The 27426-nt window shown below is 39.3% G+C and overlaps 2 protein-coding genes across 4 annotated transcripts in view; one reads left to right on the top strand and one right to left on the bottom strand.

Annotated features, from left to right (window-relative positions):
- TPR (translocated promoter region, nuclear basket protein) overlaps positions 1 to 7725 on the top strand; it is a 63127-nt gene extending 55402 nt beyond the window's left edge. For 2 of the 3 annotated variants that reach the window (XM_081948478.1, XM_081948476.1), the window contains 8 exons: positions 800 to 868; positions 1540 to 1634; positions 2017 to 2120; positions 2895 to 2990; positions 4035 to 4191; positions 5491 to 5609; positions 6480 to 6578; positions 7500 to 7725. In XM_081948478.1, coding sequence (XP_081804604.1) covers positions 800 to 868; positions 1540 to 1634; positions 2017 to 2120; positions 2895 to 2990; positions 4035 to 4191; positions 5491 to 5609; positions 6480 to 6578; positions 7500 to 7555 — 795 coding nt within the window. In that variant the 3' untranslated portion in view covers positions 7556 to 7725. The remainder of the gene's footprint in view (positions 1 to 799; positions 869 to 1539; positions 1635 to 2016; positions 2121 to 2894; positions 2991 to 4034; positions 4192 to 5490; positions 5610 to 6479; positions 6579 to 7499) is intronic. The other variant, XM_081948477.1, reaches the window with a different exon arrangement.
- A 1-nt stretch (position 7726) lies between these two features.
- The window catches only part of PRG4 (proteoglycan 4), a 33735-nt gene continuing 14035 nt past the window's right edge, over positions 7727 to 27426 (bottom strand). The window contains exons 7-13 of the mRNA XM_081948479.1: positions 20974 to 21246; positions 17188 to 17274; positions 15918 to 16057; positions 11487 to 11643; positions 9851 to 10054; positions 9503 to 9628; positions 7727 to 7860 (exon numbers count right to left, since the gene is read on the bottom strand). Coding sequence (XP_081804605.1) covers positions 7757 to 7860; positions 9503 to 9628; positions 9851 to 10054; positions 11487 to 11643; positions 15918 to 16057; positions 17188 to 17274; positions 20974 to 21246 — 1091 coding nt within the window. The 3' untranslated portion in view covers positions 7727 to 7756. The remainder of the gene's footprint in view (positions 7861 to 9502; positions 9629 to 9850; positions 10055 to 11486; positions 11644 to 15917; positions 16058 to 17187; positions 17275 to 20973; positions 21247 to 27426) is intronic.

Below are 27426 nucleotides of genomic sequence, written 5' to 3'. Positions count from 1 at the left end.
GCTGCTGGTTGAAGATGTGTATTGCCCTCGCCTACCAGTTCCCAGTCGCATCACTCCCCATTCCACCAGGAGTGCTGCCACGACAGCGGCCTGAGCAACGCAGGCCTCGGTAGAGGACATATGCAGGGCAGTGACCTGGTCATCGCCGTTGCCCTTTATCTGCCATTACAAAGTGGACGTTTATGCCTCGGCTGAGGCGTCCTTTGAACAACGCATGCTGCAAAGGGTAGTTTCTTCGGCTACGACACCAGACCAGCCTCGTTCCCGCCCCTTAAGTTTATTGCTTTGGCATGTCCCATGCTTGGATTCCCCAAGCAGTACACAGGAACACGACGTTGACTTACCTGAACGGTCCTTCTATGTGCACTGCGAGGGGAATCCAAACCCGCCCTCGGCTTCAGCTGTTCTGGGCCTGGACTCACCTGTCTCTGATTACTTACCTGACTAGCCTTTGACTCTGTACTACTTTTTGCATCTCTCAAATCGGCTGAACCTTCATGCAAAACTGAACTAGTCCAGTCAGAGGAGGCGTGGCCATCAATTTACATAACTCAGTCTCTAGGCTAATGGACAAAGTTAACTCATGCTTGGATTCCCCTCACAGCGCACATATAAGGACCGTTCAGGTAAGTCAACGGTCGTTTCAAGCTAAAATCAACCAAGTCACATTTTGGAATAGCACAATGGAAGAGTCTAATCAGTCTCAAAAGAGAACAATATTCCCAACCCTATATTTTAAAAAAGTGACATTTTCTACTGAAATCACTGAAGCATTTTTAATTTTTTCTTGTCTATACAGAGGATACAAATGACTCGGAGGCAGTCTGTGGGACGTGGACTCCAACTAACTCCGGGCATAGGCGGCATGGTAAGTAATTACCATTTCTAAATATAACATTTGTATTTCACCTGTGTTATGGCAGTCCCTTAATTTACTGATCTGCTTCCCTGCACTGTTAAAAGGATCTTATTGAGGGGCAGAGGTGTTGTTTGAAATAAGTTCCATTTTGGTTGAAGAAAAAATAGTACGTGTTTGAGTAAAAAAAAAAAAAGAAAAAGGCTTTGTAATAAAGACATGCCTATCCACTCCGATTGAAAATGGTTTGGTGATGATACTGCAGCAAATATTCCCATTCCCAAATGGACTACAGTGGGACTGCCTCCTTGCTGGAATTTGGAGTATTTCTCACCACTAAAATGACCTATTCCTCTTTCATTGGGATGGCACTCTTTATCTGCCTGTATAATCTATTTTGTTACCTACCCTTGATAAACTAGATGGGTCAAAGGTTTAGTAACAGCCCTGTATTCTTTGAATTCAGCATGAAATCAGTACAAAATTCTTCAGCTGAAATGTTTTAGTTATTCCAGAGTTTCCCCAAAATACTCATTCATCAAGTTGTTCAGTGATCCAAACCACAGACTGCAGATTCATAAAAGTAATCTAACCTTTAAAAACTTGTTTAATGGGGGACATGACATGACAGATGATACTTTTAAAGGAAAATAGTGTCAATAGCTGTTAATATCTCTTTCTAGCAGCAGCATTTCTTTGATGACGAAGACCGGACAGTTCCAAGCACCCCAACATTGGTGGTACCACATCGTACAGATGGATTCGCAGAAGCAATTCAGTAAGTGGATTCTGACCAGCAAAAGACCAGCAAGCCTTTTAAATACGAGAGAATGTATAGATTTCTTCACTTGGTATATATTAATTCTATCTCTTACTTTATTTGTTTGTTTGTTTGTTCAATTTGTATAGCCACCCATCTCACATACGTGACTCATGGAAAAACCAAAACACAACCAAAGTCATAATGATGAAAAATATTTAAAAACAATGAAAAATATTAAAACCACAGGAATCCAATGTTAAAAACCTTATAGAAATATATTTCAGTTGCCAAAAGTAATTTACTGTAATTTCTTTATAATTTCAATTTTTTTTCTAACTCTTCTAGTGATGCAGAATTAGTTACTGATGGGTAAAACGGAATGTAATCTGTCTTCCAGCTCTCCTCAAGTTGCTGGAGTTCCTCGGTTCAGGTTTGGACCTCCTGAAGATATGCCACAAACCTCTGGACAGTCAGATCTTGGTCAACTTGCATCACAAGGAGGTATAGATATCTGAACTTCTGTTTTATATTTAGATGGTGTTTTGTTTTGTTCTGTTCTGTTCAGGTCAGTGTTGATTCTTGGTGACCATCTGGAAAAGTCCCTGCAGTTTTCTTGACAAGATTTCAGAAGTGGTTTGCTAGTATCTCCTTCTTAGGCCTGAGAGAGAGTTGTCTCCCAGCTGGCTTTGCTCTTGTCTCCTTTGCTCTTGCCTTATCCTTTAACCACTATACCAAAATACCTCACTTTATTTTTAGTAGGAGGCATTAAATGTAGGTCAAAAAGAACTCAAACTGGAGAACTTTCTGCTGCCATTCTAAGAGAGAAGTGCAAATATGGGGGAAAAAAATCTCTGATACCACTTTTTAGATCATTCGCTGCCTTTTTAAAAGCACATACCCACACATTTCTCTACACTCGGTTAGGATTTGCACTGAGGAAATTCTCTAAATCATTCATACAATACGGATATCGAATATAAAAGGGTATGAGAGTTCATATCCCTTAAAGCATATAGATATAGGATTTCAAAGGGAACTTTAGATTGCCACTTTTAATTGTTGCATTAAGCCCAGTATCTTTTCTTAAAAACTCCAAAATGTTTCCCAGATAAATTGCTGTATTTCTACTTTTTCAAAGTTTAGGTGAGTTTTGAATTCCTTTAAAAAAAACACCTGGCCTTTTCTGTTAAGGTAACATAGAATCAAATGCTTTCTTGGTTGACTATTGTGCCTTTGAGACTGCATCAAAATATTTTTTCCCCAAATTCTTGATAGGGCTAGGAATGTATGAAACACCTCTCTTTCTTGCCCATGAAGAAGAATCAGGAGGTCGTAGTGTCCCAACAACTCCACTACAAGTTGCAGCACCTGGTGAGCTCAGTTTCTAGAGATTATGCATTCCTAATAGCGTCATTAGAGCAGAATGTTTGTTGAAAGAAATGGAACTATTTGGTGGGAAACAGATGTTGATGCTTTTAATCCAGAGAAACACTGGCTAATAGTTCTCAAGTTGAGGTTAAAAACAAAGACATCTGTGTAAGTAGAGAAGCAAGGCATCTGTGATGCTAAATTTCTTACGGTCTTGAACAAAGAATCCTTTATTTTTCAGGGAGCATTAAGGGCATTTTTAGAAAAAGAAAAATCAGAAAGTCTTAACTGATCTCTAGAAAGTTTGTATCAAAGGATCGAAGTTTATTATCACATAACAAAAAGTGTAGTTTATGACACTCTAGTTTCCTCCAGTCCTCTGATGCTGTGTCTATTCAAAAACAGATACCTGTTTTTCATGTAAAATCCTACAAATCCCTAATTCATATTTATCTTCTTTCCTATCCCCAAATCAATTCAATACAGTTCAACATACAATTCAATCTTGGTCACTTCAAGGAAGGCAGAAGGCCATTGCTTTACAACCAGAGACTTCTAAGCACAGATTACAATTTTTCTATGATTGCACATGCCCTGAAAGCAGTAAACATGTTTTTGTTGCATTTGTAATACAGTGATAAGTAATTTGGGGGAAGCTAGGTTCATTTTTAACTTTTTTTGAGAGTCCAGGATCATGATGGGTGGAGTTGGTATGAAATTTGATAGTGCTGGGCTTAATTTGAAAGCAGTGTTAAACCTTTTCAGGGACTTGGTAAGATGCTACACTGTAGGTATTTTAACAATAGGGGCTAGAGAAGTGCAAAGACAGTTGATTTCATATGTTGATGCTGCCAATTTTTCCGACTGGCATGTAACAGAAGTAAGCATGTTTAACAATATAAACGTATATAGTAACACACATTTCTACTTTCCAAATTTTGGGACTTTTTTATTATAGCATTTGGTGTGATGGGGAGAAAGAAAGTGTCATCTTCTTGGATAGGTTTGGCTTACACTCTGTTCTCCCCGCCCCCTCTCTATTTCCAGTGTCTGTATTTACTGAAAGCACCTCTGCTGATGCTTCCGAACATGCCTCCCAATCTGTTCCAATGGTTACAACTTCCACTGGTAACTTATCAACCACTTCAGAATCTGGAACAGGTGATGATGGTGACGAGGTTTTTGTGGAGGCAGAATCAGAAGGGTAAGCTGAAGGTTTCTGTTGGCTAAGATCAGATTTTTTGCCTGCATGGGTACAATCTAACTGAAGTGCTGGCGTTCTGATCATCCATTACATATCACTGAATCTTTTATATTTTTAAAACAAACCATATGGTGGTTTGACCTACCACAATATTTCCATCTTTCCTAATATACTCTTAACATCTGTTTGGACTTGGTTCTGGCAGATCCACTCTACTTCCCAGTCTGAGGCCACTCTTAAGCGCAATCTGTTTGGATAGGAGGTTTTGTGCCATAACAGATGGATTGCCCAAGGGAAAATTTCAATTGTACATTCCTGGCCAGAATGACTTGCATTTGGACCTGTGACATTCTGCCAATTATTTATTAGTAGTAGTCCTTATGAGTTGCTCTTCCTTTTTGATCCCTCTGCAGGAATATAGTCCTTATATAAAATTGCCAGATGGTTCCAGGGAGTGATTTGCAAGTTCACTAGGTTCATAATAGAAAATAATAAATGACTAATTCAGACTAGTTCTCTTCTGATATTGGGGATATTGAAATTTAACAGCAGGTAAAATTAGGAAGCACCAGTAAATTCTTTGGAGGCATTTCTCTGCACTGGAGTGATTTTTTTTTAAAATCCAACTTTGTTGCTCTGGCTAAGGCTAAGTGTAGTTAATTCTTGATAATGGTGTACTTTTTTATTTATCACAATCTGGCTAAAGAGCCAATTGAAGTAATTTTGATAGATGGATTCAATAACCTCATTGGTAAGTTTTCCCAGTGTTGTTTCCCAATTGAGCTTTTTGCAAAACTGACTAAATTTTCTTGGAGCAAAGCATCATTATTATTTTGCTCAACTGTAGTAGTCTCAATATATATTGCTTATAGTAAAAATCAGCAAGGAACTGACACAGCCCTGAGAAAACCAGTGAGAGATTCACTTCTCTGATTCCATTTTTTCTTGCCCCACCATTAAAGGGAACAGTCTTTCCAAAATAAAAGCCTCCATACTAGTTCTCACAGATATGGTAACTGTTACTTTGCTAGAACAATGAAGATGAAATCCAAGTTTCACCACTGAATATGCCATCTGTGCCATCGCTAGGTGTGGGTGAAAATAAAGTATCGGCTGCTTTCAAAGTTAGGGTTTCATGGTTTTCTGAATAAAATTAAGGTATTTCAGATGGCCTTAAAAGTCTGGCTGTTCTCCTGGGCTCTAAGATAGGTTGGTTGAAGCCCCTAGTGGAATGTGTTGTATATATTGTACATGTTGTTGTTATACACATTTCTTCCTTGTGCATCCCTTTTGTTCTAGAATTTCTTCAGAGGTAGGGCTAGACATTGATAGCCAGCAAGAGGAGGAATCATCTCAAACTCCTGATGAGTCAGATCTTCCTTCTACCAGTCAAGATCCTCCTTCTAGTTCATCTGCAGGTATATATACCTCCATCAAATCCTGGCTCTAGACAACCATCATTTGAAGTGCAGGTAGTCACTTAAGGACTGGAAGTTATGATGCCCCCCCCCCCCCCAAAGCTACTTCGGATCCAGTTCCAGAGGTCCAATGGCTGCACACATCCCAGCAGTCACATGACTGCATTTCAGTTGCTCGTCAACTAGCTCATCTATATGGCCGGTTACAACATTTCATATGACCATGATTTAGGAATATTTTGCCAATTTCCAACCAAAACAAAAACAAAAAACCCACCCATGGGAATATATGGATTCACTTAACGATTGTGGCATTCATTTAACAACTACCGAAAAAACCATAAAGGTCAGGTGGGAGCCTTGAATTAACTGTCATGACTCATGTTGGAAATTCTGGTCTACGTTACGATAATAAATTGAGGACTACCCACACTTACAAATTTTCATTGATATGGGTCATCAAACAAAGAATAATTGAGCCCCTGATAATTTTGTATTTTTCTACCATTTCAGCTTTTATTGTAGAAAAAATTGCAGTCCCTAGATATGAAAAGAAAGGATTGTCACTAACTGTTCTCTGCAACTTAAAGATCCATTGGGGCATGAACTCTGGTTATCAATCCTCCAAATGTTTTACAAAACACTTTTTAAAAAAGTATATAGAAATTTGCTTGTATTTCCATTAATTAAAGTTCCATACAAAAATAACCATTCACCTGGTCTACAAAGTTGTGTGTAGGAAAAAAAAACTGCCACTTATTTTCTAGTTAAAGATTTTATTTGTTATATCCACACAGTCCTGCAGTAGAGAAATCAAGAATAATACTTCTATGACCATGAAACATCGATACCCCACTATTTCTTTTCCAGATACAAGCAGCAATCATCCCAAACCCTTCCGACGCGTTAGACTTCAGCCTCCAACCTTAAGGGCCGGAGTCCGTGGTCGTCAGTTTAATAGACACAGGGGTGAGTATATTTCAACCCCAGTAGGGCTTAGTTAAATAAGTTAATTACTTACTGTTGAGAAAAATGGAAGTATGCATACAGCGTAGAAATTTTGAAAAATGTAGGATTTTGACCCCTGCTAGCTTGCATATTGTAAGACAAGGTATAGCAGAACTTGGGGGGTGGAGTGAAAAGAAGGATCAGCCTGGAATCCACAAGCAAACTAGGTCTTATCTCCCTTAAATGCTATTGCTCCTTATCTAACTTAGTCAGGTGCTGACCCTTAATTGAGAAGATTCCTGGGCATAGTGATAAATCAGCTTAATTGAACCTTCACATTCGTACTTGACATGTATATACCAACTGAGTTAATTGTTTCAGTTACAAAGAAAATTAAAACATTTAAAGAAGATGAAGAACATGATGAAGAGTGTAGTAAAGAGTCACAGTAAATAGCAAAAAAATAAAATACATTATTAGATAGACAAAAAAAAGAAACTGTGATTTCTAAGCTGAAACTTTTTAAAAATTGAAAATCTTGTTAGAAGCAATATTTGCAGTTACATGAAACTGTTTCTCTTAAATATGGATGTTAATTTCACTTAATGGTAACTAAGACCTCATTTTTACTAATCATGTTGCCATAATTTCCAGAATTCCCAAAACTTGTTCCCATTAATATTTGAATGAAGTTTAGGATATTCCCCATTCAGTTTCCAGATCTAGGTTTGGTTGAGATAGGTGTAATGGAATAGAATTCTCCAGTCCAAATTGAGGGTGTGGTGGCTAAGATTTTGACAGATATTCAAAATAAGATATGGCATGATTATTTTACAGTAATAATAGTGGCAGGGAAATTCTTGTAATGCAGATGGTTAAAATATCAAGAGGCAAATAAACATTAATTGAAACAAATATATAACTGCTATATCTTTCTTGCAGGTATAACTCATGCAATGGGTGGCAGAGGAGGCCTGAACAGGGGCAATATTAATTAAATGCTGTACAAATTTTGGAAATGGTGTATACGGTTTAGCCTGCCTTTATTCTGCATTAGTATAATAGCTGCCAAGCTTAAAGCAGTCTTTTTTAAATGTTCAAAAAGGATTGTTGTATGAACATTTGATTGCCTTTTATTAATAAAAACTAGAGAAACTGTCACACAAAAGCATTTCTTTCAGGTTGTTTGAGTTTCCAAGTTACTCTGCAGGACACTTGTACCAAGCATTGGACACAGTCTGCCCTGTTTGTCTTGTAACTGGTCTTGCTATTCTGCTGCCCACATCCAAGCTGTAGTAGTTATCTGAAAGGGAATGGAACGGGAGAACGAGGTTGTTAAATCACACCACACAAGTATTAACAGTTGAAAAACAATTGATCCTGTAAATCCTCAGTTCAAGATGGGCCTTTCTTTCCATGCAATTTTGGTCATTTGGAAAAAGGCAATAAGACAATTCCTCCTGTCTTATTGCAGAGGAAACCTTGGTGCATTTCATAGATTCCTCCAGAGGACAGATAGCATTGAGCAAGTCAAGCAATTGTAAAATGGATGGGCTACGGTACATTTGCCTCATTTACGTATCTGCTTACATTGGGAGAAATGAGGTTGAATTTTCAGTTAGGCAAAAACCCTAGAAAATTCGGTCAAATCAAACCAGGCTAGAGAAGGGGCTTGTATTTATTTTTTGAAATGTATAATGCAGCCTAAGGTTTCCTTTCAGCACCAGGCTCTTTACACAATAGAGCCTTCCATCAAAAAGCTCAGGGAAAGAAACTTTATCTATCAAATAACCCAGTGATGTTGTAACCATGCTAAACTTTTTTAAAAAGTAAAGGAGGATGGAAGAAACCTCTTGACCATTTTAAACTTGTAAAAAATAAATGCAAACTCTTCCTATCTTTTGTTTTCTACCCAGAATGGACAAATGCTAGCCAACTATGGTCCTGCGAGCATTATTGAGATTAACGGTTCTATGGAGAGCAAAATATCCAAGTTTAGTTGCAGCATGATCCATGGGATTGAATTTAGTACCCTGTATAATCCAGTTCTGTCTGATTTTATATCACACATAAAGTCATGTTTTTCTTGCACCTAATTTAAAAGTCCAGTTGCAGCAAAAAAAGAAAGTTTTACACTACACGCTTACCATACTATCGGAAATACAGTGGCTATTGGAAAGTGAACAATAACTCTTTTGTTATTTTGAATGGTATAAATAATATAAAGGCAGATTTCTTTAAAAAATCACTGTAAGACAGTAGTTCTGAGCTAAATAAATAAATAGAGCTGAATCCTTCCACTCTATTTCTTTCCTGAACAGGTGGCAACATTGTTCTTAGATGGCCAAACAAGGTCAGATTAGTAGTACAAGAAGGGAGTTTCTCAGAATTTTAGGGTTGTATACACTAGGAATTCTTTAAAAACTTTCTGAAAGAAGGTAATGGCAATCTACTTCCATAACACTGTCAAAAGAATTCCATGGATGTGATTCTGAGGAGTCATGCCAGACTTGAGGACTTTTACTGGGTTTCTTGATAATCTTGGTGTGCAACACTTAGCACCCTATGAAAGAATGCAGTACCATTCCACTGAAAGATATTTATTATCAAGTGTGTGTTATATATACATACAGTGAAATGGGCTGTAAAAATGGCTACTCAACAATTCATATTTGAAATTCACATAAACTGCATCTGTTTTTCTGTTTAAATAATTTCTAAAAATGGAGTACTCATACACAATTAACATTTTTCACTCGCCATTCAAAGCTTTCAAAGCTTATGTTTTTGTCCAACTTTTCAAACTATTTTAAGTAGAGAACAGAAATGTGATACAGGACTGTTCTGAAACAGAGAATCCCAAGAGGAGTACAAAAAAAAATCTTAAGAGAAACAGCCTCAAATAGCTGGCAGCATCTGAAATGATTGTCATAGCCACAACATACCTTTAGCAAATGCGTAGTAATCGTATCCATCCCCATTCTCCTCATTAGGAACAGAAATAACAGAATTAAATTCTTTTGGAAATCCTCTCCAATATGAGGTAATTTTAACCTCTGGCTGCAGTACTCCTGCAAACACAAAACAATCTCTTTTGAAATTACGAAGATGATATAAATCCATTCAGAAAATATTTTAATGGCACACAAGCCCTGTGACAAAATGTTTATAGAGCAAGATATAATCAGTCTCTATACAGTTAGGCTGCTTCATTTGGAGCTTATTTTTGGAGCTGTAGGATTGCACAACCCAATTAACCATAGCCTCTAAACGAGGCAAAACAAGGACCATGCCTGTCGAATGGTGGGTGATCCGAATGACTGGGTACTGCCTTATCCGGATGGTTCGGAAGATCTGACGAGATTGTACTGCACGTCTAAAGCGCCTCTGCCTCAGAACAAAAGTCTTTGGTTTATAAACTGGATAATTCACAGTTTCAACTTTCTTCTTACACTTCTTTGGTTTTTGTTTGTAGATATATTGTTGAACATTGCCACCTACAGTAGAAAAGTAATACAATGAAACCTAGTTTTAAAAGATAACTGATTACATTTCACAAATGACATAGATTGCAGGAAATTTAAAATAAATATTTAACTGCCTCATCCTGATTACATAGCATTCAGTGGATTTGTACATTACTGTGTTCAGGGAGGTGTCTGGATGGAAATTTAGCTTGTTGAAGCCAAACTGGTAAATAATCGAGGTGGTCCATTAACTTAAACAGGAGTAAGTATCCTTCAGTTACTTTGATTTCGAGAACAACTGACATGGGGACAGGATTAATTGTTTATATATAAAAATGGCTGTGTGTGTGTGTGTGTGTGTGTTCCAGCATAACTCGAATGCCTCGAGCAATTTCGACCAAACTTCGTACACAGATGACTTAATCTCTGAAAATAAATACTGTGGGGGTAAAACACCCCTAAAACTCCTCGGTGTGTGTGTGTTCTGTTAAGATACATCCTGTTGTGCCTTAAAATGGCTTCTACTGTGCAGGGCAGTGGAGTTGCCATGATAATAGCTTCACAGTACTCCACAAGGGGGCTCCCTCTGGTAAGAGGGAAAATCCAACATTAGTAATTACGTTTGGTCCGGACATTTTCCCCCTATAAATAAATACCTGGGCAATGCAATAAAACGAATGCAGATGCAGTTAGGCAACAATTAAAATAATATTTTTGATAGAGAAAGGAGCTTAACAGCATTAAACAATAACCAGACTTTAAAATATATTTAAATTGTTAAGATATAGCCATTTAAAATCTTGATCAGTGAGAATAAAGCAGCACACCATTTTTTAGTTTTTTTTAAAAAAAATCAGAATGCTACGGATGCTACTTGTTCACACATTCATGAAATGCCTAATGCTTCTTTGAAATTGACTGCATCATCCCATCGCTTCCCTTTGAAACTACTACTTTCCTGCTGATTTAATTAAGTCATTTATAAGCGTCGAAGACTGTCATTTTGTACTGAATGATAGCTGTACAAGCAAGAGAAAGTAGCCCACAATGCAATATAGTTCAAAGAAATCAGCTTCATTCCTCAGGTTTTAACCGCACCTTTCCACCGAATCCTGCTGTATTGCCCCATTTTGATGCAGGGGTGTTCTTGGAAAGCGGAGAGAAAAACATCAGGAGCAAATGTCAAGTGTTATATATTCGCAGTAGGAAAATATGTGAAGGTCATTCCACCGCACAGCTAAAATCCCACTGTGCAGCCACCTTTATTGGACAGAAGCCATATAAGGAGATGCTGGAGGCAAATGTTCACTTTAGTCACAATGGCAAAAGCATCAATTCACACTACACAAGGGAAGAACAGCAGTAAACCACTCCTGTATTTTTACCAAGACGACCACATAGATAGAAAATATAAAAGGATTTACCACTTCTTTAATGCATCTGATAGACACAACAGACCTACCTTTTTTGAAAAAATGTACAGATTCTGGCCTGGTTCTGTAGGGAGCCACTGAAAGAGCTCCCATAATTTTCCCATTCAGTCCTCCAAATCCTTTTACAATCAGCTTAGGATAGCCAGTATCCATTACATCATTGGTGAAGCGCCAGTATTGGGACCCCTGAAAAGTGCAAAGCTAGCTGAAGTTACACGAACACCTAAGGCATATGTTGCACTAGACTCTGATGCAACTTGTAATTTGTTCATGAAGAGATGTAACATGGGGCTTGAAAGATTTTTCTTCTACAGAGAAAAACATGGGAGGAAAATTTAAAAAAAAACACTGGAAGTGTGTAGCCAATGAATTTAAATAAACTATTCATAAAAATCTAAGGGCTTTTAAAAATACGTAGGCATTGTTTACTTAATTGCTTTTATTAGCCTTATTACCACTTTTCATGAATGAATGCCAGATTAACAGCACAATTGCAATCCTATACAAATCAATTTAAAGTAGTAAAAAGTGGCAGAAAGTGCTATTGAAACTGGAATTGACTTGCAGAAGTTTGCATCTGGAATTCTGTTCAGAACTAACCAAATCCCCCAGAGAGTACAAGCCACCACTAAGAATATCCTCCACTATGTGTTGATGGTTGATTGAAAAACAGTGAAGTATATAACATGAAAAAAACATCAAGTTTTGCTTCTAATACAGGAAGTTATAGCCGTGACTAACCAATTGTGGAGTCATGGTAATTGCAGAGACAAGTTCCCCTTTAAAAGGTGGTTTATAGGGATGGACAAAACAGTTCATTGCAGCGGGTTTATATACAAACTGAAAAATGTATGTTTGATCTTCACACAGAGCAAAAACGATGGGTTATCTTGTTCCAAATGTAAATACAAACGTCACAGAAGAAATTCTTTTAGGGGGAGGGGTTGTAAGAGTGGGAAAAAACCAAGAACATTGGCAAAGGATCAGAGGAGATGGTGGAGGGAGGTACTGGGAGATTGGAAAGGTTATGAGATACTCTGGGCTTTGCTGAGGAAGAACGATAGGTAACACACCTTGCCATAGTCATCCTGAAAAGACAGTTTCAGATTCCTGAAAATTTGGTTCTTGGCCAACAGGCAAAAAAAAAAAAAAAAGACATCCCAGTTTTGTGAATGCACAAAGGAGCGCACCCCTCGTGTTTGTTGTCTCATTATGCAACAGCTAAAACAAATTAGGAAAGAGACATTGGCAGAATGAGCTGCTGCTCGGTGTGCTTTCACCAGTAGCTCCAGGCTTCCATATCACTCCAGAGGGACCAGAAATAAGGGGGCTTATTTCTGGTTTCTCTGATCCATAGTACAGTAAATGCAATTCCCAATGAATGCTCTAGAAATGTAAGTGAGAGTCTTGCAACATTGGCAGAGAAGAGTAACAGAAACCAGTCATACAGAGAGCTGAGTAGCTATGGAAAGCCAGAGTAACTACCAGAGAAAGCCTGATAGTAACAGGCTAAATGACTGCAACATCTTCCCACCATACCTTTTTATTTCTTTATATCAGTATTGACTCCTGGAAACTGCCAGGCTAGTCCCTGCAATTTTATTGGCAAGGGTGTGTGTGTGTGTTTCGTAAGTGCTTTGCAATTACCTCCTTCCTAGGACTGAAAAGGATCCCCTGGCTGGATTTATATCTAAAGTGGGACTAGAACTCAGTCTTCCTAATTCTAGCATGATGCCTTAACCACTACATTATTTACCCTTTACTAAATTTAGTTTCTAGAACTAGCATTCTTCAATTTGTTGCTCTTCAGGTGGAACTATGAGTCCAAGAATTCCTAGCCATTTCTCCTTTTCCTTCAGAGATAGTTCACGGGGAAGAAGGACTATAAACCTATTTTTTAATAGTGGATTTGAAGTAAGCATAGAGAAACACAGCATCCCATTTATTATCTTAGGTTACATGGAAGGAATTAGCTTGAATTTTTTTTTATAAGCATAATATTTTCTATAAACAAGTATATGTTAACCTGACCCACCTATGTTCCTGCTAAGCTAAGTTTATTTATGAGGCTTTGGGAGCAGGACAATTTTAAGGCAAATTAGCCTTCAAAATTCCTGGCAATACATTTTAGGAATATAATGAAAGGGGGGACAATTCAGGATCTCAAGTTAAGACAGTACATCACAGGTACGCAATATGTGGTCCATGGGCTGTCTATGTCCCTGTACATAAACCACCCCTGTGCATGACATACAGGGCCCAAGCCCCTCCAAAAGTTGTCATCAAATTCACAAAGTTTAATAGGACAATTATGTTTTCATTTAGTTTTAATTTTATTTAAATGTGAAAGATACAAAGTAAAATTGTTTTTGTCTTGGTCCCAATTACTTCTCGAAGTGCAGCCCCTATATGACTTTAAAAGATTCAAGTATACTTCTTGCCTGAAAGTTAATGAACTTGAATGTAATGATTTAATTTCATTATGAAATGAAAGTTACATAAATTGATACCCTACCTTCCCTTCAAGGAGCTGAACTGACACACTGTCTTGTCACACACACACTCACACACACACACACACACACACACACACACACACACAGATAACTGACACTCAGTTTTGTTATACATACATATGTGTGTGTGCGTGTGTGTGTGTGTGTGCAGGTCTTTCAAAATCAATTCAGTCAGACCCATAGTCAACTCCATAGGCTCACCTCTACAGAATCTTGCCAAATTTCTTGCTAAACAACTTCAGGCCTACACAGAATCTATCACCGCACACGTACAAAACTCAATCCACTTCATAGAAACAATAAAGAAACAAAATCTACAATCCAGCAACCTACTCGTGAGCTTCAATATCATATCCCTCTTCACCCAAGTGCCTATTAAAGAAGCCTTGACACCTATCCAAAACAAATACAACCCCCACTCCCCAAGCACATCATAGATCTGACCAACCACTGCCTAACCAACACATACTTCATCCACAATGGACAAAGATACAAACAGATAGAAGGGGCACCTAAGGGATCACTCTTCTCACGTGTCATTGCAACCTATACATGGAACACTTTGAAACCAACGCCTTAGATAAATCTGAACACAAACCCAAACTCTGGCTTAGATATGTACATGACACTTTCGTAATTTGGCCACATGGGAAAGAAAAACTGGACAACTTCCTCACACATCTCAACAGCCTACACCCCAAAATACAATTTACTATGGAAATAGAAGCTAACAACCAACTTCCCTTCTGGACATCCTAATCTACAAAAAAACCAATGGCTCCCTAGGACACACCATCTAAAAAAACACACACCAACCGCTACTTAAATGCACAATCCCATCACCACCCTGCACAGATCAACTCTGTAGCCAAGACCCTAATCTCCAGAACCAAACGCCTAGCTGACAAAGACCATCTGAAAACTCACAAACGTATTAATTTCCAAAGGATTCCAAAAAAACACAATTACCAACCTAATCCAAAGGGAGACACCCCCCAAGAACCAAGACACAGAACAGGACAATAGCATCGCCCTCCTCCCTTACATCAAAGGCACCACAGATAAAATCAGCAAAATTCTCCACAAACACAATATCAAGACAGCCTTCGGCACTGACCAAAAAATAGTCAACGTCTTAAGAAACCCCAAAGACAAGATCCAGCTAGAAAACCAAGGAATCTATGAAATACCATGCAAAATCTACTCAACCACATACATTGGACAAACTAATAGAAGAATAAATGCACGCATCACAGAACACAAGAATGCAGTCAGAAAAGAAGATAAAAACTTCCCCCCTTTTCCAGCACCTTAAAGCAACAGGACATGAAATTGATTTTGATGTAACCAAATTACTCTCCAAAACTGAACACTTCAACAAGAGAATAATTATGGAAGCTATTGAAACAGAGAAACACCCCCACAACATGAATAAACGTGATGATACTTCCCACCTACCAGACATCTGGAAACTAGCTCTAATCATTAAACGAGTCCCAGCCACAAAAACTGACAAAGAACCCAGAACAACACAGGACACCATCACCAATCACCTCACCAAACATCAATTCCATCAACCAATCAAGATGTGACAACACAGCCAACCAATCCGTTTAAAGCAACAAAGCCAACATTCCACACACCCCCACCTATATTTATAGAAAAACGGCAGCTCCAATCATGCTTTGCTCGCACAAGCACGGAGCCAAAGGCACCAGCTTGAAGATGACGAGTGTGACCTCATCGAAACGTCGCCAATGTTGCATATAATATAAATGAAGTGTGGGGGATTTACTTGATCATCATTTGTTGATCAACAATATCTTGTTTTCTCTTGTTTCATGTAACATTTCAGATTTTTTTTAAAATTATACTGTACCGTCTTTCCATTTCTTAACTCTTATGGTATCAAGATTCAAATTGTGGAAAAGAAATATGACTTACCTTGAAAAAGAAGGTTTTGCCATCACAGTTACATCTGGAGAACACTGTGTCAATGGGGGAAGGGATACGCCATCCCTCAGAGATTTTACGAGGTTGAGGAGAGGGTGAGCTTGTTCCATTTAGCAGCCAGTAGTAATGACCTGCAAAGCCAAGTAAATGCCAGTGTTGTGGAAATAATACTCATCCATGAAGCTCTTAGCAACAAGGCAGATTTCACAGTAAATAGAAATTTGTGACAGGTGAAATAGTGGATGGCCCATAGTGGCCTGGGCAACTAGTTTGTAGAATTCTATACAAACTTCACTCTCCCAGCCTCCACTTGTGTTAAACTATTATTCCAAGCAGGGATGTGCGGTCAGGGGAGGCATGAAATAATAGTATAATATTATATACTATATATATTATATATATACTATATATTATTATTATAATATATTATATTATTATATTATATTATATTATATACATCCGTCCGGCCGCGACCGGGAGCTGAGGAGGCAGAAATGTTGTCGACGCTGCCGGATGACAAAGGCATGAAAGCGCAGCCGCCTGAATGGGAAAGCAACAAAAGGGGCAGCGTGGGCGGGCGGGAAAGCAACGAAAGGGCAGCGAGGGCGGGCGGTGGCTGCAGGCGGCAAGGCTTGAGCGGGGTGAAGGCGCAGCCCCTTTCGTTGCTTTCCCATTCATCCCGCTCAAGCCTTTCCCGAGGAAGCTGGGGATCGGGCTTTGGGTTGGTGGGAGACCTTGAAGGAGTGGGGGGGGAAGGGACTGGCACCGGTGGAGGAAGCAATGCTACACGGATCAGTACACTCCGCTGTCCCCTTAATGTTCACTCAGGAAGCCGGAGAATGGGACCACGTGTGCTGGAGGCTGAGGCTGCCTCAGCCTCCTGCACACGTGGTCCCATTCCCCGCCTTCCTGATGACGTCACCAGCCTCACCAGCCATAACCCTCACCGCACGTCACTGATTCCAAGAGTCTCCAAACACTACAGGAAAGGCTGAGTTTGGGTAGTTTATGAGGGCTCTAAATCTTTTGTACCAAAGTTAATAGTTTGTTTCTAAGTTGTTCAAATGATCTTGCTCCAATTCTGGAGAGCACATTCTGAATGTGGCAGTCCACATTAGCAGTGCAAATTTCATTTTAAGAATCAGTATGTTACCACCGTATAACTTAACCCTGATCTCGGGCTGAAATGTTCATAGCAAAATGCATCTTTTAATCTGTAACATTTTGTCCAAAACTTAAGCTCTGTCATGTGCCAACTCACCTCTGAACACCGCAAGTGATCCGTTTTGTAGAGGGACAATCCCGTCTACAGGCTTCTTGTTGCACAAGTTCATCTCTTCTGGTACATCTAATAAGTAATTAATTTTTTTAGTTTTAAAATGCAGGTTTTATATAATAAACACTGTAAATCATATAGTGAATGTAGTGCATAATTTGAGAAGAGAGAAGAGACAGAGACAAACTGCAATGTTTCCTAAAACTAAAATGCAGTATTTTGAATTAAGGCATAATGCATTGGGTTAATATACTGTATTATTTTTATCTGAAATAGTTGTGCTCTTTCACAACATTTTCAGGGAAAGGTTCTTATGATATACCCTATTTTTGGAACATACAACTTATATGATTACCAATGTGTTTAATCCAGATAAATTATGTAATTAAAAGGGCACTTCTTGGTATATTATTTTCTATAACATTTCAACTCTTTTGCAGGAAACTGTTTGTTTGTTTGTTTGTTTGTTCATTTCAGGAGTGTGAAGATCTGTCTGTGAATCTCAGAGACTCTGTGCCAAGTCTTTCCTTGCGCAGCACTGCTTTGGAAAATATTTACATGGGAGTTCCGGTTCCGGCGGCGGCGGCGACGGGGCAGCTCTTTGCCCGCTCCGGCTCCCCGGTGGGCTTCCCCACTCCTTGGGGGGCACAGGACACCCCGCAGAGGGGTCCTGCCGGAGGGGCGGCATCGCGGAGGACTCCTGCAGCGGCGGTAGCCGGCGGGAGCTCTCTCGCGCGCCCAAGGCACCGGGGAGCAAGCTCGGAGGGCGCTTCGCGTTCCTACGCCTCGCGCCTCGCTATAAGCCGACTGGAGAATGCTACAATTGAAGGAAGCAGCTGCGGTGCGGTGAGGTTGCTTCTCTCTTCATCCCTTACTTTGCATGAAGATTTACTCAGCTTTTAAAACTTTAAAATAACTTTCGGAGCATTTTAGAGGTGCGGCTGGAGGGAGGGGGTTTCCCCCCCCCCTTGGACAAGCGGCGAGAAACAATTTTGCTCTCAGCCCCCGGGGAAGGAGGAGGGGGGAGAGCCAACGAATGAAGCCTCACTTAGGCTGAGATGATTTTCTTTTCAATTTAATCCTACATATTACAATGATTTGAGGACTTTTGGAACTTTTTAAAACTTCGTTACGCCTCTGTGCCCAAAACTGGCAGGGCAAGATGGCACACTTCCGTTGTCTTTATGAACTCTGAAACCTGACTCCACCTTTAAAACTCAGGCTTCCGGTCTTTGTCTCCGTGTCTCCCAGAGGAATCTCTTGTGGATTGGTATTTTTTCAACCTTCTAGGGGAAATTTTCTATCTATTGCCAGACTTATTGGAGAGACTCTCTTCTGCCTGGTTCTTCTGCTCCCGGATTCACCTGGCTACCCTTCTTTTCTAACTGCTTACTTCATATTTGGACTGAACTTCTAACGTTATAAAGGATGGCATCTAAAAGACCCCCTCCTGGAAAACCTGGCTTTGCCACTTCTGCTCCAACATCCGCAACATCCAGTCCAGCCACACAGTCAAAGATAACAGAATTGATGCAACATAAGACTACAGAGATGGACTTTCAACAAATGCTTCAACAAATTCTACAGGGCCAGGAGGAAATCAAGAAACAGCTAAGGGAAATGAAAGATGAAATTAAAGAAAATCAAGCCCAAATATATAAGAACTCACAAAGACTGAATCTTGTGGAAGGGGGGGTGGAGGAGGTGAGGGGGGGGGTGGAAGCTGTGCAGAAAGGGAACAAAGATCTTGACATCCAACAGATGAAATTAGAATTTGAGAGAATGTCCTATTATCTTAGATTTCAAAATGTTATAGAAGAAGATGGGGAAAATATAAGGGACATCATGACAAACATTCTGGCTGACTACATACACAAAGAAAAACAACAGATGGGGTGGGATATAGACCTGGTTTATAGAGTGAACTCAGCTTACGCTAGAACACACAATGTACCCAGGGAGGTTCACATTAAATTCCTTAGAAAAAGCACAAGAGATGAGATTCTGGGTGTACAAAGGGGGCAAGCATTGACATATCATGATATGGAGATAACCATTCTGAAGCAGATCCCTAAGAAGATTAGAGAAAAAAGAAAAAATTATTCGCAATTAGCGAATAAATTATACCAGAAAGGGGTGTGGTTTAGATGGTTGATGCCTGAAGGTATGCTGATATTCTGGGAGGAGACAAGAATTAGAATTAATTCACCCATAGAGGCGCAGGCCTTTATGGAAAAAAATAAAATACTCCTAGAGAAACCACCAGACACCACAACGGACACGCAGGACACGGGAGGGGCCAGAGCTCTGCCAGTGGAGGGAGATGGGGCAATAGCAAGAAGACTCAGATCACAAAAATAAACAAGAAAATCATATTATTATAAATTGACCGAAAGTGAAAATGGAATTATATTTGGATTTTATATTGAATTGTTTAATTTGATTGAATTTAATAATAGAACTAATATGCTGATTGTAATCAATTATATACTAATGCATTATATATAAATGTATACTATGGGTATGGAGGGAGGGGTGCCTCTCACATTTTGCAACTGCCAAAATTTGTATACCTGTCCATTTACCCTTTTCCCTATAAATTTTGAAAAACCAATAAAATTTTATTACAAAAGGAAAATATTTACATGGCAGCTTTCCAAGCTAGATAAGGTCTGTGGTCATAAATTCACGTTTGAAAGACTCTTTACCAGGCCTTTGCTGAATGTGAATGAGAGGAAATCACATTCATTTAATAAAAGGGGTTTTCTCAGGACCAGGAATCTGCTTCAGGCTTTGTGGGGGAGCCTAGGTCAGAACAAATGTGTCACAAGTTACCAATATACAGCTAAAGCCCTTATTAAGCAACTCATTAAATATACATTGCATTTTCAAAAATAAGTTTGTTCACCAAGATTAGATCATAACAATAGTTCAGTTACATTAATAGTCACATTGCTCTTTAAAGAACTGATGGGAGGGAGAGGCACAGAATGCTTAGATGCTTAACAATAGTACTTTTAAAAAGAGTTGTTCGACCACCAATCTTTCAAGGATCTCTTTTGGAGACAACAGTATTTTCCAAATATGTTCCTCTCGAAATCTTCAATTTCCATCATGTCCAATCACGGAAGGCTACAATTAATGGGAATTGTAATGTAATGTCTGAGGCCTCAAGCTTATATCTCAATTTAGTCTTGAAATTTGAGGATAATATTCAGGTAATTGCTATTTTTTTCAACTTATCCCACCATAAAATACAGATCGAGGAAACAATGTTGAACTTAATAGAAGAAAGGCAAAGTACAATAGAAACAATGACATAAATCGCCTCATCAAATCATGTAACCATCCTCATAGAACATCTTTCCAAACTGAAAAGAAACAATTATCCAACCGTAAGAACCCAAGCATTCAATTTAAAAATTCAAAAATAGAGCAAGGCATAAAGAAAAAAAAATTATCTGGAAATATGCAAGATTTTAAGGGGGAAAAAAACCCTTATTTGTAAGGCTATAAGGTTATTTCAGATATATTGGTGCTCCTGAGATATTACCATTTTGGTCTGGAACACATCTCTTCTTCTTCCAATCTCCCTCAATAAAACAACCCAATCTTCCATCATCCATGTGTTGGGCCTACATACAACTCCCCACTCACATATACATCTCAGCGCCTTTCAGAAACATAGTTGTAATGATGTTCAGACTTATTATACATTACTGCTATCATAAAGGGCTTCAATACAGTGATGTAGATGAAAAGCGAATGTACCTTTGTACAATAGAGATGCAACAATCTTTTCTGGTCGAACATAGGCTGTAGTTTTGTTGAAAATCATTGCTGGAGAGTTAGTTGTGGAAATGATACCATCTTTTGGGCTGGAGTAAGAGGTGACTTGCCTTTGTGTTGTAGGTATGACAGTAGTGGACCAAGTAGAGGAATATGATGTAATTTTGTTTGTTGTAGAAGATAGGGTGCTGGAAGTTGTACTCACTTGTGTTACTGTACTCTTTTTAGTTGGGTTTTCCTTTGTGGTTCCTTTATCTGAAACAAGATTAATTTTTTTATTAGTTATTACATCTTGATGTTCAGGTTTATTTATTCGAGGGGAGGTTGTAGTTTCAATAGTTAATGTCCGAGTAATTTTGGTAATGATATCTGCCCTTCTCTTTTTATCATTATCATTTGGGCTAGGTAAACTAAGATTTGATTCTGTTGTGATAGCTGCAGTTTTTGTGCTGTTGCTACCTGGCCTGTTATCTCCCTCAAAATTAGCAGAGTTACTCAAAGGTTTAGATTCTGTTGTGGTGCTGAGAGTTGTCTGAGTGTCAGTTTGTGCTATTATTGTCTTGGCAACTGTTGCAATTGTTTCCAGTCCACTGATATCATCACTATTGGGAGTAGGTGACTTTCCCGATAGATCAGTATCGTTTCTTATAATATCAATGTTTATTTCAGTTTCTTCTGGTCTGTTATTTATGACATTAATTTCAGGAATGGATGTGTCATTTCTTTGGTCCATTGGCATTGCTTTTATGACTGCAGTAGTTCCAGTTGGGAAGATGTTTCTGTTATCAGGACTGGCTGTACCCATTGGATTAGTCTTTGCAATTGTTGTCTTTGTAACTGTATTAAACTTGTTGTTTCTTACATCTGGATTAGTCACTGTAATTGTTGTACCTGTAACATCAGTAATCTTATCGAGCTTGTCATGTCTGATCATATCATTTGGATTAATTGTATCATCTGGATAAGTGTGTGTAACTGCTGCTATCACTGCAGTAGTCCTATTTAGATTGTCACCATTATCATCTTTATCACGAGCAGTTTTGTCCTCCAGATTAGTAATAATTGTTGTGCCTGTAAAAGGCATAGTCTTATCTGGCTTGACATCTGTAATGATATCATCTGGATTGGGTGTACCATCTCGATCAGTCAGTGCAAAGATTGTAACTGTGACTGCAGTAGTATTGTTAGGATTGTCACTTTTATCAACACTATCAGATTTGGTTGAGTCATCCAAATTAGATGGTGAGATTGTTGTTCCCATCACTGCAGTAGTCCAGTCTGGATCAACATTTTTTTCAATTCTTTCCACATTGTTTGGGGTATCAGAATTTGTTGATGTCATTGTTGTCTCTGTGACTGGAGAGGCTGCTTCTGGAATGTCACTTTTACCAATTTCATAAGGATTGGTTGAGTCTTCTGAATTCATTGGTGTACTTCTCTCTGCCAATGGAGTTCTTATTTCTGGATTCTGATTTATATATATTTCATCAGGATTAGTTTTGTATTTCAGATTAGAAGGTGCCGCTTTTGTAACTGCAGAGGTTTTGTCCGTAATGTCACTTTTATAAATTTCATCAGGACCAGTTGTGTATTCTGAATTTGTTTGGGTCCTTGTGGTCTTAATGGCAGGAGCATTTGTTTTGATATTTGGAATAGGGGGTGTAATTATTGATTCTGTCCTGGCAAAAGGTCTTTCTGGAATGTCCGTCTTATGACTGGACTCATCTTGACCAGACATTGTGATTGCTGTTTCTGTTACTGATGTACTTCTGTTTGGATTGTCACTTTTCTCAATTCCATTAGTGCTGCTTGTGTCATCTGAATTTGTTGCCTCTGTGACAGGGCTGCTTGTTTCTGGATTGTCACTTTTATGATTGGTCTCACCTTGACTACTCTGTGTGACTGTTGCTTCTGTCATTGCAGTTGTTGTGTCTGGAATTTCAATTTTATCAATTCCATCAGTACTGGCTGTGCCATCTGCATTTGTTGAAATCATTGTTGCCTCTGTGGTAGAAGTGCTTATTTCTGGATTGTCTCTTTTATGACTTGTCTCATCTAGAGCAGTCTGTATTGTTGCTACTTCTGTCACAGCAGAAGTTCTCTCTGGGTTGTCACTTTTATCAATGGCATCAATTGTGTGATCTGAATTTGTTAGAGTTTTGGTTGTCTCTGTGACTGAAGTGCTTGTTTCTAGATTGTCTGTTTGGTGACTGATCTCATCTTCATCGGACACTTTAATTGGTGTCACTGTAAAATATTCTGAAGTTGTTGCTGTCATAGTTGCTTCTGTGATGGCTGTGCTTGTTTCTGGATTGTCACTCTTGTGACTGGTCTCATCTTGGCCAGTCTGTGTAATGGGTGTTTCTGTCACAGTTGAAGTTCCCTCTGGACTGTCACTTTTATCAGTTACACCAGGACTTGTGAATTCAGAATTTGTTGTTGACATTGTTGCTTCTATGTCAGCTGTGCTTGTTTCTGGATTGTCACTCTTGTGACTGGTCTCATCTTGCCCAGTCTGTGTAATGGGTGTTTCTGTCACAGTTGAAGTTCCCTCTGGACTGTCACTTTTATCAGTTACACCAGGACTTGTAAATTCGGAATTTGTTGTTGACATTGTTGCTTCTGTGACGGCTGTGCTTGTTTCTGGATTGTCACTCTTGTGACTGGTCTCACCTTGGCCAGTCTGTGTATGTGTTTCTGACACAGCTGAAGTTCTCTCTGGACTGTCACTTTTATCAGTTACACCAGTACTTGTGTATTCGGAATTTGTTGTTGACATTGTTGCTTCTGTGACAGCTGTGCTTGTTTCTGGATTGTCACTCTTGTGACTGGTCTCACCTTGGCCAGTCTGTGTAATGGGTGTTTCTGTCACAGCTGAAGTTCTCTCTGGACTATCACTTTTGTCAGTTACACCAGGACTTGTGTATTCGGAATTTGTTGTTGACATTGTTGCTTCTGTGACAGCTGTGCTTGTTTCTGGATTGTCACTCTTGTGACTGGTTTCATCTTGCCCAGTCTGTGTAATGGGTGTTTCTGTCACAGCTGAAGTTCTCTCTGGACTGTCACTTTTATCAGTTACACCAGGACTTGTGAATTCAGAATTTGTTGTTGACATTGTTGCTTCTGTGACAGCTGTTCTTGTTTCTGGATTGTCACTCTTGTGACTGGTCTCACCTTGGCCAGTCTGTCTAATGGGTGTTTCTGTCACAGCTGAAGTTCTCTCTGGACTGTCACTTTTATCAGTTACACCAGGACTTGTGAATTCAGAATTTGTTGTTGACATTGTTGCTTCTGTGACAGCTGTTCTTGTTTCTGAATTGTCACTCTTGTGACTGGTCTCACCTTGGCCAGTCTGTGTAATGGGTGTTTCTGTCACAGCTGAAGTTCTCTCTGGATTGTCACTTTTATCAGTTACACCAGGACTTGTGAATTCGGAATTTGTTGTTGACATTGTTGCTTCTGTGACGGCTGTGCTTGTTTCTGGATTGTCACTCTTGTGACTGGTCTCATCTTGCCCAGTCTGTGTAATGGGTGTTTCTGTCACAGCTGAAGTTCTCTCTGGACTGTCACTTTTATCAGTTACACCAGGACTTGTGAATTCGGAATTTGTTGTTGACATTGTTGCTTCTGTGACGGCTGTGCTTGTTTCTGGATTGTCACTCTTGTGACTGGTCTCATCTTGCCCAGTCTGTGTAATGGGTGTTTCTGTCACAGCTGAAGTTCTCTCTGGACTGTCACTTTTATCAGTTACACCAGGACTTGTGTATCCGGAATTTGTTGTTGACATTGTTGCTTCTGTGACGGCTGTGCTTGTTTCTGAATTGTCACTCTTGTGACTGGTCTCATCTTGGCTAGTCTGTGTATGTGTTTCTGACACAGCTGAAGTTCTCTCTGGACTGTCACTTTTATCAGTTACACCAGGACTTGTGTATTTGGAATTTGTTGTTGACATTGTTGCTTCTGTGATAGCTGTGCTTGTTTCTGGATTGTCACTCTTGTGACTGGTCTCATATTGCCCAGTCTGTGTAATGGGTGTTTCTGTCACAGCTGAAGTTCTCTCTGGACTGTCACTTTTATCAGTTACACCAGGACTTATGTATTTGGAATCTGTGGTTGACATTGTTGCTTCTGTGACAGCTGTGGTTGTTTCTGAATTGTCAGTCTTGTGACTGGTCTCATCTTTGCTAGTCTGTGTAATGGGTGTTTCTGTCACAGCTGAAGTTTTCTCTGCACTGTCACTTTTATCAGTTACACCAGGACTTGTGTATTCAGAATTTGTTGTTGACATTGTTGCTTCTGTGATAGCTGTGCTTGTTTCTGGATTGTCACTCTTGTGACTGGTCTCATCTTGCCCAGTCTGTGTAATGGGTGTTTCTGTCACAGCTGAAGTTCTCTCTGGACTGTCACTTTTATCAGTTACACCAGGACTTATGTATTCGGAATCTGTGGTTGACATTGTTGCTTCTGTGACAGCTGTAGTTGTTTCTGAATTGTCAGTCTTGTGACTGGTCTCATCTTTGCGAGTCTGTGTAATGGGTGTTTCTGTCACAGCTTTAGTTTTCTCTGCACTGTCACTTTTATCAGTTACACCAGGACTTGTGTATTCGGAATTTGTTGTTGACATTGTTGCTTCTGTGACAGCTGTGCTTGTTTCTGGATTGTCACTCTTGTGACTGGTCTCATATTGCCCAGTCTGTGTAATGGGTGTTTCTGACACAGCTGAAGTTCTCTCTGGACTGTCACTTTTATCAGTTACACCAGGACTTATGTATTCGGAATTTGTGGTTGACATTGTTGCTTCTGTGACAGCTGTGCTTGTTTCTGGATTGTCACTCTTGTGACTGGTTTCATCTTGCCCAGTCTGTGTAATGGGTGTTTCTGTCACAGCTGAAGTTCTCTCTGGACTGTCACTTTTATCAGTTACACCAGTACTTGTGTATTCGGAATTTGTTGTTGACATTGTTGCTTCTGTGACAGCTGTGGTATTTTCTGAATTGTCAGTATTCTGACTGGTCTCATCTTTGCTAGTCTGTGTAATGGGTGTTTCTGTCACAGCTGAAGTTTTCTCTGCACTGTCACTTTTATGAGTTACACCAGGACTTGTATATTTGGAATTTGTTGTTGTCATTGTTGCTTCTGTGACGGCTGTGCTTGTTTCTGAATTGTCACTCTTGTGACTGGTCTCATCTTGGCTAGTCTGTGTATGTGTTTCTGACACAGCTGAAGTTCTCTCTGGACTGTCACTTTTATCAGTTACACCAGGACTTGTGTATTCAGAATTTGTTGTTGACATTGTTGCTTCTGTGACAGCTGTGGTATTTTCTGAATTGTCAGTATTGTGACTGGTCTCATCTTTGCTAGTCTGTGTAATGGGTGTTTCTGTCACAGCTGAAGTTCTCTCTGGACTCTCACTTTTATCAGTTACACCAGGACTTGTGTATTCGGAATTTGTTGTTGACATTGTTGCTTCTGTGACAGCTGTGCTTGTTTCTGGATTGTCACTCTTGTGACTGGTCTCATATTGCCCAGTCTGTGTAATGGGTGTTTCTGTCACAGCTGAAGTTCTCTCTGGACTGTCACTTTTATCAGTTACACCAGTACTTGTGTATTCGGAATTTGTTGTTGACATTGTTGCTTCTGTGACAGCTGTGGTATTTTCTGAATTGTCAGTATTGTGACTGGTCTCATCTTTGCTAGTCTGTGTAATGGGTGTTTCTGTCACAGCTGAAGTTTTCTCTGCACTGTCACTTTTATGAGTTACACCAGGACTTGTATATTTGGAATTTGTTGTTGTCATTGTTGCTTCTGTGATGGCTGTGCTTGTTTCTGGATTGTCCTTCTTGTGACTGGTCTCATCTTGGCCAGTCTGTGTAATGGGTGCTTCTGTCACAGCTGAAGTTCTCTCTGGATTGTTACTTTTATCAATTATAGCATGGTTACTTATGTAAACTGAATTTGTTGTTGTCCTTGCTGTCTCTGTGTCAGAAGTGTTTGTTTCTGGATTGTCAGTTTTTTGATTGGTCTCATCAGAATTTGTGGTTGTTGCTCCTATCACTGTAGTAATTTGGTTCAGATTGTTACTTTTATCAACTCCATTGGGATTGGTTCCATCATTTAAAATAGTTGGGATAACTGCTCTTTCTGTCACTGCAGAAGTTTTGTCTGAATTGTCACTTTTATCTACTCCGTCAGGACCGGTTGTGTATTCTGTGTTTGTTGATTTTCTTCCTGACTCCGTGACAGGAATGTTTGTTTCTGGATTGTTACTTTTATTACTTGTCTCAACTCGACTAGTCTGTGTAATTGAGGCCTTTGTCACTGCAGTAGTTCTGTGTGAATTGCCACTTTTATCAACTACATGAGGTCTGGTTGTTTCATGTGAATTAGTTGGTGACATTGCTGCCTCTGTGACAGACATGCTTATATATGGATTAG

This window comes from Natrix helvetica, assembly GCF_964273705.1.
Source record: "Natrix helvetica genome assembly, chromosome: 3".
Classification (NCBI taxonomy): domain Eukaryota; kingdom Metazoa; phylum Chordata; class Lepidosauria; order Squamata; family Natricidae; genus Natrix; species Natrix helvetica.
Note: the sequence above shows the minus strand (reverse complement) of the source record. Positions and strands in the feature narration are given on the sequence as shown.